The sequence below is a fragment of the Macrosteles quadrilineatus genome, unplaced genomic scaffold (assembly GCF_028750875.1).
Source record: "Macrosteles quadrilineatus isolate MER2022 unplaced genomic scaffold, UCM_ALF_1.0 Scaffold_1__1_contigs__length_201487025, whole genome shotgun sequence".
NCBI lineage: Eukaryota > Metazoa > Arthropoda > Insecta > Hemiptera > Cicadellidae > Macrosteles > Macrosteles quadrilineatus.
This window is the reverse complement of record NW_026542594.1, coordinates 69,895,607-69,914,322: the sequence shown is the minus strand read 5'-3', so window position 1 is coordinate 69,914,322 and position 18,716 is coordinate 69,895,607. Positions and strand designations below refer to the sequence as shown.

The following is an 18,716-nucleotide window of genomic DNA, read 5'->3' as shown; positions in this document are numbered from 1 at the left end:
TAATAGTCTCAAGGAAATCAGAAATTGCCGTTATTGTTGATTTACCTTCACGAAAACCGTGCTGATTTTTATTGATAATATTTTTCTTTTCAAAAAAACTTAAAAACCTTCTGTAAATAATTTTTTCAAAAATTGTTGTGAATATTGACAAAAGGGCTATTGGACGGTAATTATCTATTAAATTACAGGAACCCTTTTTTTATATATTGGTACAATTTTGGCAATTTTACAGTGATCTGGGAAAATACCTGTCTCTAGCATATCATTGGCAATGACAACTAAAGGTTTCAAAATTGTATGTATTGAACTTTTTATTATTTTTACACTAATTCCATCCCAACCAACGGATTGAGTGTTTCTTAAATGTTAAACAATATTCAAGATTTCCCTCTCATTAGTTGGTTCTAGGTATATACTTTCTAAAACTCTAGATCCTAAAAACTTATATTTCAATTTGTCAAAGCTCCTAGCCAATGTTTGAGATTTAGAACAAAAAAATTTACTAAATTCGTTTACAATAATTTCAGGGTTTTGTATCACTGATTCCTTTATTTTCAAACTTATTTTTGGTTTCAAATTACATTTTCTGCCTAGGTCTGATTAATAAGGTTCCATGTGGTTTTACTAATATTGTTTGACTCTCTAATTCTAGAGTTAAAATGTTCTTTTCTAGCCTCGATGAGCAGATTACTGTAGCACGACTTGTGGTAGTTGTAAAGCCTTTTTATGTCAGAACCACAGGACGTACTAGCTATTACAGATTCCAAAAAAAATAACATATTTTTTGCATCTAAAATCTTTTTACTTTTCCAGAAATAACTTGTATTCTTGTTTTTATTTATTACTTTCTTTGTTATTAAAGGAAAACTCAGATCATAATAGTAGGAAAAAACTGCAAAAAATCTATTAAACATCTCATTGGCTGTTTGACTACCAAATACACAATTCCATGACTCATTGTTTAAGTGGTAAATAAAAGTGTTTGTATTTACGGTATCAATAATTCTTTTTTTAACAATTTTTGTGCTGTTTGTTATTTTTGTTTTTAACATAATGGTAATTGAAATTGCATAGTGGTCTGATACACTGGATCTAATAACACAGTGACTATGGTTACTTATGTACAAACTATTGCTTACAAAGATATTATCAATACATGTTTTAGACAATGGTGTTACTCTGGTAGGTTCTCTTATTAGATATTTTAAACCAAATTCATTTAAAAATGTCATCAGCTTAAATTTGTTACTACAGTTTTGAAGCACATCAACATTGAAGTCTCCTATGAAAATCAATTTTTGATGTAAGGCAAAATTATCCATAAAATATGATATTTTTTCTATAAATAGGTCTATATTAGACCCTGGAGGTCTGTATCATTGACTATATAACACTATAGATTGAAAGCCCCATGCATTTGGTTGTGAACAAGCAATCAGCACACTCTGGCGGGAAGGGGCGATCATAGCGCTGACGTCACCGACCAGTAGGTGCTGCCACGATGTGGCGGGCAATGAAAACATAGTGCTGTCTGCTGTTACGACGCAATGTGAATGTACAGACAGCCGACAGCTGAGCCATGTTACCCGCGCCCACGTGACTTGCCGGAACTGCACATCCGCTCCCCGCTCGCCTCGAATTCGTGTTGTTAGAAGTGAAGCGCGACTGATCATTAATTTAACTGCTTCGCTAAGAATCTGAGATATTAGACAGGGACTCGTATCCTAATATTTATCGTGATATTTTAGTGGTTAGTGAATTTGATTGATAAAAAAGATGTCCTGTAGATATGTGTCAATTTCCTATCTAATCAAATTTAAAACGCCGATGAGAATAACTTAAATACAAATTTGCGTAATCAAACCCGTCATGTTGTAAATGTTTTGTTGTAAGAATTTATAATAAAATATTTAATTGGAATTAAGAAAGTGTGATATTTTATAAATAAATAAATTGATTTATCCACATATCACAATTAAATTTTAATCTATTAAGTATAGTAGAATACATCCACCTAACACTTTGAAACTAGTGAACGAGCTTGAAATAACGACCACACAAAACGCCCAAAGCAAATAAAAACTGCAAAATGTGCTCAGAGAAAAGAGAAAGTGAAATGACAGAACATGGGGGGTGGCAGAGCGTTCGTTCAGTTCGGGTATAAGGGCATTGCCTTCACACAATACCCGACAACCCCTTGGCTACACTATGATTTACAACATCTGTCTGCTAAAGGGAAACAGGCACCAGTTGATGTGTCAGTAATATGAGACATTGCTGCTGTAAAACGGGGTTAAATATTTGATAGGCCTATGGTAAGCCTCAGTTTTAATTTAGAAGTGTGATATAACTGTTACATGTTCTTTAGTTCCGTTATCAGCCAATTTTATATTTATAATAAACTATCGCCATAGGGGCTCAGCCTGTGATCGATTTACTTTTTCGTTTCGATGTCCCCAGAGACCAGAACTCCATCCTTTCTCATTACAAAATATGTATCTATACTACAGTATTATAAAACGTGGTGGTGAGAGTCAGTCTGTCTCCACTATATCACATCCATTTTTTGCAACCGCTAAAAATGTTAAACCGATGTAGTCAATATGAAGACTTATGAACGTTTTAGGTTTATTAACTACCCTTACCGGTACTTGGACAAATTTCGTACGTGGAAAGTCTATTAAAACTGTGTAGTGGGGAAAATATCATAATTAATTTGGTTCTAAAACATGTAACTGTATTATTACTTGGACTTTAAGAAATAATACTGCAAACTAATTGTTAATTATTATTACTTTAAACGGTAGGAGTTGATCCAACTCCAGAAACGTTGAGTATCCCAAAACACAAGAAACATTGATGAAGTTCAAATAATAATAATGGTGTAACAATAGTCTTGTGAATATTTGTTTACGAAACCAGTAGGGAACTGTACAAAGTCTCTGTGTTTTGGACGATTTTGATATTGTGATATCAAATTTACACTGCTTAACGTATAATTGAAATAGCCTTCAAAATACACTGCCTTTTATAATACTAGATGTTAAAAATGTTCACAAATCAATGGGAAAAAATAACCAAAATGGTTATTTGAAATTTTTAACAGCGGGAATATATTACAAACTATTAAAAATCCGAAACGACCTTCACCCCCAACATGGTGATCACAAGTGTGTTTCATACATAATTGAAGTTCATTACCTAAACAATATCCTTTGTTTGGTGATTTCAGAGATAGAATTGACATTTCGCATGTATACTTCTCCACTGTGTACATACAGCAGAACAACGTTTACAATTCTTTATTTTTTAAACCATTGTTCGTATAACAATAAAATATAAAACACTTGCATCATTCTTGCATGCTAATCTTTTACGCTTTGAAAAAGAAACCTCGCTCACCCAAGATTGGGATTACAAATTTCCAAGGAGTGGCGAGGGAGGCGTTCACAGAAGAGAAACTTTTATTACCCTGCTAAAAGCCCTAGCTGAATGACAAGTGGTCCTAGCTGAATGAATATTGTAAATTACCGAATTAAATGTAAAACCTGAATATTGTAAAAAATAGAAAATAAAACATATTACCATTGACTATATAACACTACATATATAAAATGTAGTGTTTTAAAGTCAATGATATTACCAAAATAAGTTTGACAATTAACAGTACCCATACGGTACTTTCCTGTTAAAGGGAACATTCATTATTATCGATGATTTTTTTCTCGATATATCGATATTAACAAATTGAAACATATCAGCTGACAACTACGAAAAATATTGTGCAGTCAGTATCAACAAACATTAATGAAATGAAACTGTTCTAAAAAAAATAACCTAACACAACTAACCAAACTTGCTGTAACATTTAAACATTCCGTGTTTATAACTTGCCTTTTATATTCAAACCCAAACGAAATTTTTTTAATGGTACAGCAAGTTTGGTTGGTTATGTTAGGTTAGCTTAGAACAGTTTCTTTTCTTAATCCATATAATAGACTATTTTAGCCTAAACAAGATCAGTTAGTTGTTGTCAATTTGTAATGGATCGGAAAACAAAAACATCGATATATCGAAACAAAAACATCCAAAAAACAAAAAAAAAAATCATCGATAATAATGAGTGTTCCCTTTAACAGGAAAGTACCCATCATACTGAACAATGACCAATACGACTCAATAGTTCATCTATGTCATGTTTTGATACCTCTAGACAGACACGATTATCACTACATAACGTCTTCATTTTACTCTTAAATCCAATACAGCAATATATCATATTATATTTTAGTAATAAGATAATTATTAGCATTTTTTAGACTAAAATACAAACATTTATTTTTTTTTATTTATTGAAAAGTATTTACGTACTATACAATTAAATAACCCTAATTTGATTCCTCAACACCAGTAGAACACAGATGTATTGTTTATGATTACAACACTTTCCGTTGTTGTATATACTTGAGTTACTGGAGACACCTTTGAAACACAACTGTTATTGCCGTACAAGAAAAATAGCATCTGTTAAATGTTAACTTTTCAGTTAATGCTTAAATATATTTACATATGTTTGATACATATGTTACATATGTTTGACTTTTTCATTACTATTTACACTAATTATATTCATGGTTATACGTAATAAATATTATTTTTACACATTTTTTTTATTTCATTTAACACTATTTCAGTTTAAGTATCACATCACTTTGTAAAAAGTGTAATGCAAAATGCCTGAATTATTTTGCAATGCAGATTTGTCACATTATTTTTCAAACCAGATAACGAGAACCCCAGCGTATGTAGGAGTAGGCCTATATTTTCTTTTAACACATTTAACAAGCATTTATTTGTATACAGCAGAACCAAATCTTTGACCAGGGTGTTTTATATTTTTATACATTGGGTTGTCTGTAGCTGCCGATGTGGGGTCTTCATTTGCTAAATCATAGGGCCATAAACGAGGGATCGTAAACTTTCACCGTACCCCAGCTTACAAAAGCCGAGATATCCTCGCGGTCACGTACCTGTGGGCATTGACTATGCAGCGGGGGTGTTTTTTACAGTCTGGGAGATCCAAACAACAGTTTGGACTCAACAAGTTTTCTTTGTACTGTACATAAGCAAATAAGAAATCATTTTTCTGTTAATTTAATGTATCTTTCGATTATTTGTTTGGAGTAAAGAAATTACTAACCTTCACTAAGCGTTGTTAATTTTAAAGATTTTTACGATGACAATTTTTATAATGAATACATTTTGCACTATTTGCTTTAGAATTATAAGGACCATCACAGAAGAATTTCAATCAATCAGAATTAATTTTTTTTTTAATCCTTTTCTCGGTTTTGTCATAGTTTTATGGGAAAATAACATAAGTTTCAAGAACTTTTGAACCGTAGTTTTTACCGGAATATGGGGCTGCACTAGATGTTGTTAAGAATAAAAAGGATTATTACATACGAGTACTTAATTCAATCAAAACATGGTTTTTTTAGAAATTAAGATTTGTTTCTTGTATTAAGGGATATTTTGTTGAAATACCATAATTTATAATGGAATTTTAACCGTAATTTTTACAGAAATTGGAGTTATACTATTTTGTTCTGAATTTAAAGGGTTACAACATACTACAGTACTATTTTTCAAAATCGTTCGGTGATTTCAGACATCAATTCAGTGGATATATCCACTCAAAACTCATACTCGAAAATGTTGGGGTAAACAATACTTTATCCATGTACTAACTAATATGGGGAGAAATTAAAAATAAGTTGTCAAAGATTTGCTATACCCTCCTGAATAAACTCGTACCGTACCAAGCATACAAACGGTACGTGCAAATGACTATGAGTAAACAAAACGCGGTATCGCGCGCGCAGCAGTAGTAGCCTACTACATCAGGAGCAATGACCTACATCGCATTCACACAGCTGCGCCGCCGCCCGCTGCCGAGTACATCGCGAGCGCGGGCAATCGTTCACTCCGCATCGCCGAGTCTAGTCCAACAGTTTAGTCTAGTCTAGTCCGCCGCTAAGCTCAGTCCAGTCCAGTTGGCAGCAACTGCAGCGCGCCAGGCGACGGTTCCATGAACTTCGTGGTGACGGTGCTGCGATCTAAGTAGAGGGGTCAGTACTACGTGCATCCACCGTGCACAACACAGTACATTGTAGAAATTTCCTGTTCACGCGTCCTCCCGCATAGTCTTCAATCTAGTAGTGTTATATAGTCAATGTCTGTATACTCCTATGACGCTGTAAACGTCATTACAAAATTTCAAGTGTATGCCAACAATTTCAAAAATGTTTTGTTCAGAGAATTCTACCAGATTTAAAACTTCAAATTGAATTTTTTTTTCACAAAAATTGCTGAACCTCCTCCTCTCTCATCTGACCTTGAAAAAGCAGTAGCTAACCCATACAAGCCTGATAAGAATGAGATTAGTTCTATGGTATCAGATTGCAACCAATGTTCGGTTATGAACATTATGTCCGGCTGTTGCTCTTCAATTAAAACTTCCATTTGGTTTATTTTAGAAAAAAGGCTACGCGTGTTTTGATGCAGAATTTTAAAGCAAGAATTTTTATTCAAATTTTGGTCTAAGCCAGTAAATTTATTGCTCTTTGCAAAACCCAGTTTATTGTCAGTTTTTGTTAGTTTAAAGATGGAGTGGAGGAGGTTTTGTCAGTGAGGTTGTATGAGAAAGGAGACCATCCCCTAAACGGACTACCATCACTCATCATAGATTCATTGACAGTAGCCAAACCTTGCACTTCATTTTCACACCCCTAAAAAGACATTATTCCCCCCATCACTAATCACTGTAGTTGCAGGAGACTGAAGATCTGTGACAGGGTGGCGTGGCTGTGTCCGAGTGGTTGGGCTGGAGTTGTCTACGGTCGAGGAAGCCAGGTCTGTTGGTGTAGGCTCTGGATTATTTGAAGTTGTTGTTGGGGATTGGTGGGACAAAGTGCAGTCATCTGGACAGAGGAGATGCTGTAGTATTTTAACAAATGCAGGATGTGGAACTCCATTCCTCAATCTTTGCCTAGAGGTGTCATCGGAAGTCACAACAACCACTGAGGCTCCAGTGGTTCGGACAAAATTTTACAAATTTGACTCAAAATGTGCAGGTCGAATGCAATCTCGAATGCAGCCCAGGGGCGAGCAAATGAGTGTCTTCAAGTTGCTAGTTTTAAAATCCACAGCTAATTGTCGGAACGCTGAATCATACGTTGTCTTATAGTTGGCAAAGTTGGTAGAGTTAAGGAAGTATCTAGGCTTTGTCACAAGTCCATAGACAGGTTGTCCATTCCCTGATTTCTGGCATGTTAGGTTCCTGCTACAGTAGTCCGCTCTTGAGGGTTTCCCAAACTTTTCCTTGAAGACTACCGCAACTCCCTTACTCATGTTTTTATTGTCTTCAAAATCTCCTGAGATGCAGTGGGCAAAGGCTACATTTTTGCTGTTGTCATATTGTTCTATAACAGAGCCCATATCTGCTACCTTTATTTTGATGGATTTGAAAGTATCATTTGATGTTTTGGGGTTTGTGGTCGAGTTGGCTATTCTTCTAGAGAGGACTCTTTTTCCAAGCTTATTTAAGTGTTGTCCATGATTTGTAAAAAAAAGGTTCCTTTTAAGATCACTAATGTCAATTACATTTAAATTTTTTGACTGTCTTAAGTTGTAGTTTAGTTTGTAGATTTCTTTGTTGCTAGCATATTACAGTAGTAATATGTTAGCACTAACTTTCAAAACTGTAACAACGGTTAGTGCTTCGTTAGTGCTGGTTAGTTCTTCAACTCCCATCGTTAGTGCTCTTACGGTTCAGGAGCTGTAACTAGAAAAACTGTTGAGTTGTCAACTTTACGGAAGTTAGCCCCCCCTAACCAGTAGTAATATGTGAGCACTAACTTTTAAAATAGTGTAAATGGTCAGCGCTGGTTAGTGAATGCTCCTGGAGTTGTAATGAAAATCTCTAGTTACGAGGTTAGATTTTTAAGGCGATTGAAAGAAAGCTCCACACAATTATATCGACTAGACTCCACACATTTTTTAAAACTTTAAATAAAAGATAATATTTCCCCAGGGAAGTTATCCCCTCCTCACTTGGGGCAAGGATTTATTTAGTACATGTAGCCTAGCTACATGCATAAATCCAGACGAAAAAAAGAAAGTGCCTGAAAAAACTGCAGAGATCGGTTGCAGTACCTGAACAATTAAAATGTCATGACCTTGGTTTATCATCCATGCCTTTATGCAATGGCGATGTATCCTACGTACAAGAATTTGGTATTAATGGACATCTGATGATCGAGATTGCAAGTGATAACCAACATCAGCAGCTTGATAAAAACGACTTTGAGTCGAACACAAGCTACAGTTTTTTCGGTTATAGCTCCTGAACCGTAAGAGCACTAACGATGGGAGTTGAAGCACTAACCAGCACTAACGAAGCACTAACCGTTGGTACAGTTTTGAAAGTTAATGCTCACATATTAGTACTTGGGGGGGGGGGTTAACTTCCGTGAAGTTGGCCCCTCCACAGTTTTTCGGTTATAGCTTCTGAACCGTAAGAGCACTAACGATGGGAGTTGAAGCACTAACCAGCACTAACGAAGCACTAACCAGCACTAACGAAGCACTAACCGTTGGTACAGTTTTAAAAGTTAGTGCTCACATATTACTACTGGGGGGGGGCTAACTTCCGTGAAGTTGGCCCCCCACAGTTTTTCGGTTATAGCTCCTGAACCGTAAGAGCACTAACGATGGGAGTTAAAGCACTAACCAGCACTAACGAAGCACTAACCATTAATACTAGTTTAATTGTTAGTGCTTTTATGGGGGGGGGCTAACTCCCGTGAAGTTGGCCCCCCACAGTTTTTCGGTTATAGCTCCTGAACCGTAAGAGCACTAACGATGGGAGTTGAAGCACTAACCAGCACTAACGAAGCACTAACCGTTGGTACAGTTTTTAAAGTTAGTGCTCACATATTACTACTGGGGGGGGCTAACTTCCGTGAAGTTGGCCCCCCCACAGTTTTTCGGTTATAGCTCATGAACCGTAAGAGCACTAACGATGGGAGTTGAAGCACTAACCAGCACTAACGAAGCACTAACCATTAATACTAGTTTAATTGTTAGTGCTTTTATGGGGGGGGCTAACTTCACGGACCTGAATCACACTATTTTGCAGCTTAGCTTTAATTGCTTCTAAAGTACTAAGTACTTTGATTTGGTTGTTTGCCTCCAGAAGTTTTTCCTTTATTTCACAATATTTACTTTCAATTTCATTAGACTGTTCTTTGTGATTAATATCTTTTTTAGGTTTTAGGGTAATATCATTACTAACCACTTTATTTGCCTTTAAAGGAGTAGTCATTGCATGCAATTTTTGCTGATTACACTTCTTTTGGGAGTAAGATCGAGTTTTAATTGCAGGACTTTCCTTAGCCCGACTATGGTTGGAAAGGTTCTTATTTTGTAAAACCATTTTCAATTTGCTTGTAATCAACCTTAAAATTAAGAATACAATGGAAACTCCATGTACAATATCGAAACTTAAATTTATTTAATTAAAATACAAAATTGATGGTAAAAGAAAATAAGGGTTCACAATAAAGTTTACAATCAGTGGGGAATGAATTTAATAAGGAAAGCTTTAGGCTAAGCCTATTACAATAGTTCTAAAGGTTCAGGTGTTATAATTTATTGCATGAATCTTTATCTCAGGTGGGGTGATCGAGCGGCATTTGAATTTAATCTTGTGATTTTATATAGCCTAATTAAAATTTTGTTTTGAAATATAAAAATAGGTTCAAATTATTTTCTGATTGGTTGAATTAATGACTTGATTAGTAGTCCAGTAAATAGAGACAGAAATAGGGGGGTTAACTTGCAAACGGTCCGGTAAGTCTAAATGTTTTATATGTTGTCTTGGATGGTAAGTAGGTGTTAAAACCGCAAAATGCACAATTCTACCCCCTCCGCGCCCGCCGCCATATTGAAAAATCGAAAAAATCGGTACTTTATAGAGATTTTCGCCTATATCTCCGTTTTGGTGCGTTTTAGCAAAAAATATGTAATTGCAATGTTTAGGAAATTTAATTGTCTACAACATTGCAATTACATATTTTTTAAGATAGACTTACGCATTTTTGATATCGTTATTTCATTGTGTTTCAACCACTATTTAATTGTGCAAAAAACAGTCTGGAAGTAGCATGAATAATCCTTTTTCATACATTACACACCTCTCGGTAAAAAAAAATTAACACCTCATAAATTAAGTTATCTTCTAAAATTTGTTAACAACTATCTCTTCTTTATAATCATTTAGTCTGAGTTACCTTTCTTCTTAGCAGCCTGTAGTATCTGTTGGTACTGTGCCCGGTGGCGAGCCTGTTCCTCCTCACTCTTTGCAGGCAAGTTGGCAGGCCTGTCCAGCTGTATGAGGGCTGAGCTAGAAGCCACCCTAGTCTCCAGTCTAGCAGTAGACCCACTACAGGTAGAGTCTGGAGCCAAGCTTCCTCCATCTGACTATACGATAGGGAAGAAACATTGTTGTTATACATCATTTGAAGAATAAATGTTTTCCCTATGGTATTACCATAACCTCTTCTAATAAAATGCCACAGCAAGACAAAAGTGGCAAAACCACTGTCCCGGCAAACTGAAACAGCTGTTATAGTGGATCGTCTGCCTAATGTATTTATTACTATGGCAACAGACTAGCCGGTGCGAAGTTGCTACACACTAACAAGGGTCGCATCTGGCCACGGCTTTGTATTAGAGAGGCTATGGTATTAAACATCGTATTTGAGCATTTATGGTATTCAAAACAAGGCACATTATGAGCTGGGTTCAGGGCCGCAGCTCTGTGGGGGGGGGGGGGGGTTTGGGAGGGTCGTTTGACGAAGGTGACAAGTTTTGGGGGCGGCAAAATTAAGTTTGCTATGTAATTTGTTTTAACCTCACTATACAAAAAGGTATGCTTTGCTTACTAAAGTGGTCTAGCCAATACAATGAAAAGGGCTCCTGAGAAAAAATGTTTATGAACGCATGAGGTTCAAGGATGGGAGCAGCGGAGATGACTGCTCAAGGTCAAAGTCTTCTTGTATTTACAGTCGTATGTAGAGAGAGTCCATCCTATTCCTGATTCCCTCTCCGCTCCTTTGTAAACACCTATTTTTTTAAACATATATTTTTCTTAAATTGCTTTTATTTATACCTGAAATTGTCGACATTTCTAAACGATCATTAGCATTATTCCTTAGCTTAACGATCATTAGCTCTTTTTCTATATATTCAGAAAATGGTAGTAACCTTTATAAGGGTTCAAATTAGCCCTCTATTTTTAAGGTTGGGTGTCGGTTTACTGTTTTTTTTTAAACACTCCAAAATTTTGGATTGATAAAATGTGTTGGTTTCTAATTATTGGTTGAAATGCAATAATTTTGCCGCGGTTGCGGGTGGCGACAACGAGTTTTGGTGTTCACAGCAATGTTCAAGATTTTGCCCCAATTGGGAGAGGCGATGACAATGGTCTTAGGGCTGGCAGGATTGTTCCGGATTTTGTTGCGGACGTGAGATAGAAGTTAGCAGTGCCGGACTTACCACTAGGCCACGGCTTAGGGCAGCAAGCGAAACGGGGCCGCAGTGTTTTGTAGAAAAACAACTTTTTAAACAACAAATTGCTTCAAGGATTAATGATAATGATAACAATGTTCCCGTGATAAGCATGATAAGTTTAAGATTTTTTGGCAATCGCAGATGACAAGTGGAGCTCAGCCTCCACAACATGATCTACCCAACTCAAATGTCCCGCGAAGAAGGCACTCTTCAACTCACGACCGGGCTCGCGCATACGTGGCGAACACGTGAGGTGAGTTGAGTGAACTAGGACTCTGTCTTGATGTTGCTGATGTCGAAGAACATGGACGTGTGCTAGAAGTTGGGGTATATGGGGTAAGGCCCCATGAGAGGTACGGTTTTAGATATGTAGTTACTCTTAATTTCCATAATTGTTTTTTTCAGATTCTGTAGTCAATTTTTGACTATCTTATCTCATTCCTAGCCTCACCTTTCATTATCAATATTGGTTCAAATGTTAGTTCACGTTGTGTCCAGTTGTCCGATTGGTAATTATTGCACATATTCAAAGACAATAATATTACTGTAGTTAAAATGGTTGAATTAGTATTAATAATCAAGAAAATTGGCTCATTGGGCCTGTGATTAGCAGTAAATTGTTTCTTATGGTTAAATAAAAGGGATCCAGTTGTCGTTTCCTACACAAATGGTTTGGTCGTAATAGTCAATCAAACGACCACAATCGCCAAAATGTAGCTCAAACGCCACAGACGGTAACGATGTCCTCGTGATGGCGGGAGATGTTGACGATTTATACCCGATCACGGGTGACGATAGTCATGTCCCCGTGATAGTGGGATTACAGGTACGATGATTTCAGTTAAAAGTCAAGTATGATGTCACTAATGGTGAAAGACTAACAATTTTGCTGCTAATGCAGGTGACCTCAATTATGTCCTCGTGATAGCGAAAGATGTTCACGAATCACCATTCAGCCGCGATCGTCGGTGACAATAACGATGTCCCCGTTATAGCAGTAGATATTCACAATTTTGCCGTGATTGCAGGCAGTTATTTTCACCCTGCGCCTCCTGCCTGGATCCGCCCGCCACTGACCATTAATTAATTTATTTATTTATTACATATTATTACATCATTTGACAGGACATAGTGTCATATACAGGGTAACTAAAACTAAGAATAACAAAAATGTCTAAGTAACTTATTAACACGTTCGCTGTGGCATACGTCAAACAGGCGCTCAACAATGGCAGTAGGACCCGGGCAAAGCTCCATGCGCCACCCAATCAGCGAACACAATTAACATTCAAATATTTCAGTCTAACGAATCACAAAAGAACAGTGGTGATTGTACTGCGTTACCCCAAAAGTGGACGTAGTTCACTGAATCACCCAAGGGTAGCAGCACTGACTGGATCCGTAGCCAGTGTCTTGGTAATGTGGCTCGAAGAGAGAAAATCCCCGAAAACGGGACAAAGGCATTGCCAGACGGGATTTTACGGGAAATTTTAGTACCAACCTACACCAAAATCAAGTTCGCATTCTTAGCTACAGGAGCGACAAAAGCAGCTAGCACATCGCTCGACTGCTGGCCTCAAACTGGTCCAACAACGACACTGTGTTGTACTTTTACAACGCTAGCTCCTGGCGCGCAGTATGCACGTTGTAAAAATACAACACCCGCAGCAAACGTTTTTTTTGGATTTTAAACAGGTTCTCAGGGTGGATCTGAACTCAGTACTACTATAAATATTTTTATGTAAAGCGGTAACTTATTGGAAACTTTTGGGCCTATATATTGGGAGGATAAATGAAATTTCTCTAATCTAAGGGTTTCTGGCTTAATATAACTCTTAACCAGTGGCGGCACTTCCATAAGGGCCAAGTGGGCCGGGCCCACCCAAAATAAACACTAAAGTATATTTTTAAATTCTTAATAGATTATTTGGTTGATATTATTCAATAAACTGCATTAATTTTTAACTTTCAACGGGTCATAACTTTTGTTGAAATACAATGCAATCATCTCGTAACACATTGGAGGGCCACGGATTTCGGGCCCTTCTAGCCACCATAAGAACGTAATGGACAAGGCAACGCCAGCCGGCAAGACCAGTGAGCAGTCGGGCAGGTCGCTCCCTTGAAAATATTGAGGCTGTACATGATAGTGTAGAGGACAACGCAAGAACATCGATTCGTCGGCGTAGTAAGCAGTTATAGCTTGGAGCTCAGAACAAAGAGTTTTGGTAAAAGACCTACACACGTTCCCTTACAAAGTTCAACTCACACAAGAGATCAAGCCAAGAGATCCCGTAAAATGGCTTGAATTTGTTAACTGGGTGGTGGGAAATCAAGATGATAATGACGTGTTTTTAAAAACTTTGCTGTTCAGCGATGAAGCACACATTCATCTAAGCAAGATCGTGTGATTTCACACCGCGAGGCTATTTTCTTTAGGAATATTTAAAGTCGCTTGTTTTAGCCAATAATCCTCAAACAATCCCAGAAGGGAGGAAATTATTCGTGCCATTAATGGAATTCAACAGGAAGTGTGTTAAAAAGTGATGGAAAACATAGTCAAGAGATGTCGGGCTTGTCAGCATAATATTCCATTACTAATCGGAGATACTAAACTTTCAGATTCATGTTTCATATTGTAAATTTAGCGTGAGAATATATGGTTTTTTAACATTTCAAATCCGGCGTTCTTATTGGGACACCCTTTATATGAGATATTGGAGAATAATTGTAAAATATATTAAGTCTAGGTCTAACTCAGTCTTTCCACTGGAATAAAACAAAACGCAGAGGATACGCGACCGGTAACCGGACGTGGATTAGGCGTCCGGCAGTTACTGTCATAACCTAACCTAACCAACCAAACCTGCTGATAGTGAAAAAAATCAAATGAAGGTTCAATTCTCTTCATAACATAAAATTATAAATGCCGAAAATGCTAACAAAAGATGTACAGTTAAGAAGAAATTACATTCAAAGCAAAATTTGTGACAAAAAGTTTAAGATACCGATGGGTTTCGAACCGGGGACCACTCGCATACCAGCCGAGCACTCTATCCACTACACCACGAACACTGATGGCTGAACATCGTATCATTGTGGTAATGGCGTTCCGGGACCCCCTACCGGACGACTAATCCACGTCTGGTTACCGGACGCCTAATCCACGTCTGGTTACCGGACGCGTATCCTCTGTGAAAACAAAAATCCCACTCACCCGGCCAAAAAAGTCCTGTTTTATGCCCCTACATGAATGTCATAAAATGTGCATTCTGGTTTATCTTATTCCACAACGTACTAAGATATGATGGTTTTAACCAAAAAGCTAAGAAAATCAGGCGTCAGAGTCGGAAATTCGGTTTTATTAGGCACCCCGTTTCAATTCCGTGCATGGTCTAAAACTTCTGTTTTTGTGATTTAAGTCCTCATACCCCTTTTACATACGCGGGGGTAGGCCTACTAATGATTTTTCGAACCATATACAGTCCTCAGGAAGTTTCGCCTGACATCAGCATCTTTGGATGACTTGGAATTATCTAAGCAATTAATTGTTTCTGATCGTGGTGCATGTTAAATAATCATCTCCACGCAGTATTTTCATGGTGTTCTTTCTATGAACTGTTTTTAAATATGAAATATTTTTTATTTGGAAAATTTAATGGTAACGTACTGGTTGAATAATTGTTCCTAATTTTGAAAATTCATGGTCCATTGGAGAAATCCATGCATAATCCATGCCTTTTTTCATGGTCACAAGAATTCATGCATAATTCAAGCTTTTCGAGGTTTTCATGGCTGGTGGCAACCCTGAGTAAACTAACTCATTGCCTTCTAGAATTGTCACCTCTGTAGTATGGTTTGTGTAACTTTGTAGGGAGCTGAATAACTCATATAAAATACAGTTAATGTATCGTTACTTGTTTGTAAACTAAACTACAAGAAAGGGAAAAAATGTGCCAAAAATGTTTAAGTCAGTACACTCACCTCCACATATTGATCCACTGAGAGAGAGCTATGAGACGAAATGGGAGATACATTTTTGCCAAACAGTTTCCACCGGCCAAAACTGTCTTGAGATTTTGAACTGGACTTCCAGTTGAAGACATTTCTGAAAAAGAATGATTCCCTCAATTTCTAAAAACTTTGCAAGCCAAATTCATGATCTAAAAGATCTTGAGTCAAGGAAGTTTGAGCATAGCGAATTTCCCATATAGGGAATAAGCTATTACCGTAGTACTCATGGAAGACCTGGACCCAGGACAGATTTAATTTTTTGTTTTGAGGTCCCTAGAGGTCAAAAACACTACCGTTCATATTCATATATATATATAAACTAGCAGAGTACCCGTCCTTCGTACGGGGTTGGAATATAAGTATAAAATACTTATTGCAGTTATACTCAAGCTATGCGTTTGCAATAAGGGAGGACACAGTTTGATAAAATTTGCTTTTTTAAATTTACAGTATTCTATAGTATTACACATCTACTATAGCCATAATGTTCTACCACTTCACCTAAACAATAGAGAAAAATAAATTATCAACAATTCGCAAAATATTACAAATTATTCATGAAATGAAAAACATAAACATAACTGTAAACAATCCTACTTTGACAGTTCTCATTGGGAACCACAGTTTTTTGTTGCTGCTTAGCTCAAATTAGCTGTTTTCATAAATGCAAAAAAAATATAGTGCTGCACCCTGTTGGTAAATCTTATAACTTTTTAATGCTTTTCCATATCTTAGAACCAACTTTTTTAGTTGAAACAGCTGACTAAATTCTTTAATTCCTAAATATGAATACTGTACTCATAAGGTTAACATGGGAAATTACAGAGCCACTGGGGCGGAGCCCGAAAGGATTTTTGAGATAAGAATATGCCTATATGTTAATCGGGAATGTAAGCTATCATCATGCCAAATTTCAGCCCAATCCGTCCAGTGGTTTATGCGTGATTGAACTTCAAACAAACAAACAAACAAACAAACAAACACACAAACTTTCACATTTATAATATTAGTAAGATATTTGTTTATAAATAAATATATAAATATATATGTGTGTCTGTTAGCGCGATAACTCGAGCAAAAATGATCCGATTTTGATGAAATTTGGTACAAACGTGTAAACCTACGTTTATTTGAACGAGTATGCGAACCAGCATAATCGGACCATGGGAACGGGGTTTTATGGGGTAATAATGGGTTTTTCCTATTTTTGACCCTAAAAACAAAAAATTTTGCAATTTCTTTTTAAACCGTTTTGTAAAGCTTAAAAAAATAAATAATTTAGTATATTGAAGAGCTGTTGTATGCCTAACGGTAACGGAGAAAATTCAAAAATAGTGTAATTAAAAATTCCTATGTTATTCTTAGGAGAAAATGAAAACTGTTGTAGTTTACTTGTTTATGGATATATATTGATAAAATTCGGCAAATTTATTTATTTCATCCTATAGGTAGGCTACTATTGACGTATGGTCAAAAAACACTTTTTACCTTCCCCGTAGCAGCAAACCTAAGCACGCATTAAATCTAATGTTATTTAAATTGGGAATAAATATGTCCTATTTATAGAAATATTTTAGTAAAAATGTTATCAGACAAGTTGAAATTCGCTTATAGTCTGCAGGTTTGCTGCGGCGGGGGTATACGATTTTGGCGGTTTTTACCTTATATATTTAGATCAATTCTCATTTACAATCAGAGTTGATCAGAATCAATTCAATAGTGCATAAGGATTTTCAATCAGAATTATCTAGATGTTAATTTTAAAATTCACCAGATTGGTCTCACTGACCCTACAATTTGATGACCTTAGGGATCTGAGCTTCCTATGTTTGTGGTTTTTGGTTATTACATTTTATAATACACCCAACTCATCTAATATCTTACTCATCTTACTAATATTATAAATCTGAAAGTTTGTGAGTTTGTGTGTATGTTTGCATGTATGTTTGTGTGTTGCTCAATCACGCATAAACTACTGGACGGATTGGGCTGAAATTTGGCATGATGATAGCTCACATTCCCTATTAACATTTAGGCATATTCTTATCTCAAAAATCCTTTCGGGCTCCGCCCCAGTGGGTCTGTAGTTCCCCATGTTAACCTTATGAGTATTCATATTTAAAGGGAATTAAAGAATTTAGTCAGCTGTTTCAACTTTACAAGTTGGTTCTATAATATGCAATAGCATTAAAAAGTTATAAGGTTTCCCAACAGGGTGCAGCACTATTATAATTTTGTTTGTGCATATATGACAACAGCTAATTTAAACTAGGCAGCAACAAAAAGCTGTGATACACAATGAGAACTGTCAAAGTAGGATTGTTTATCGTTAGGTTTGAGTTTTTAATTTAATGAATAATTTGTGATATTGTAAGAATGTTTGATAATTTATTTTTTTCTATTGTTTAGGTGCAATGGTAGAACATTATGGCAATGGTAGATGTGTTAACCTATATCATACCGTAAATTTATGAATCAAATTTTATCAAACTGTGTCCTCCCCCCATTGCAAACGCAAAGCTTGAGTATAGCTGCAATAAGTATTTTATACTTATATGCCAACCCCGTACGAAGGACGGGTGCTCTGCTAGTCTAATATAGTTTATGAACAAATAAGTGAATATTTTGAGGCAAATGACTTGTTTAATGTTTCCCAATTTGGATTTAGAAAAGGAATGTCTACAATTGATGCTCTTGACAATCTCATCAGGCAAATTCATTAGTCCTTTGAAAGCAAGACCTTTGCTCAGGGCACCTTTTGTGACCTGAGCAAAGCATTTGATTGTGTTGACTTTGAAATTCTTATTAAAAAGTTAGAACTGTAGGCCTATGGGTTTAACGGGTCTTCTCTAAATTTTCTTTCATCTTATTTAAAAAACCGGAAACAAGTAGTAAATTCTGATGGGAAAAAAGTCACAAGAAAGGGAAGTAAATTGGGGCGATCCACAGGGATCAGTCCTTGGCCCACTCCTGTTTGTAATCTACATTAATGACCTTCCAATGGCAATAAATACAAAAACTATTCTGTACGCGGATGATACAACTTTTTTTTGTGAAAACAATAA

The 18,716-nt window shown here is 36.4% G+C and overlaps 1 protein-coding gene across 1 annotated transcript in view; it reads right to left on the bottom strand.

Annotated features, from left to right (window-relative positions):
* Nucleotides 1–18,716, bottom strand: part of LOC128997893 (TBC1 domain family member 14-like) — a 121,436-nt gene that overhangs the window by 61,793 nt on the left and 40,927 nt on the right. The window contains exons 4-5 of the mRNA XM_054423684.1: nt 15,622–15,745; nt 10,356–10,545 (exon numbers count right to left, since the gene is read on the bottom strand). Coding sequence (XP_054279659.1) covers nt 10,356–10,545; nt 15,622–15,745 — 314 coding nt within the window. The remainder of the gene's footprint in view (nt 1–10,355; nt 10,546–15,621; nt 15,746–18,716) is intronic.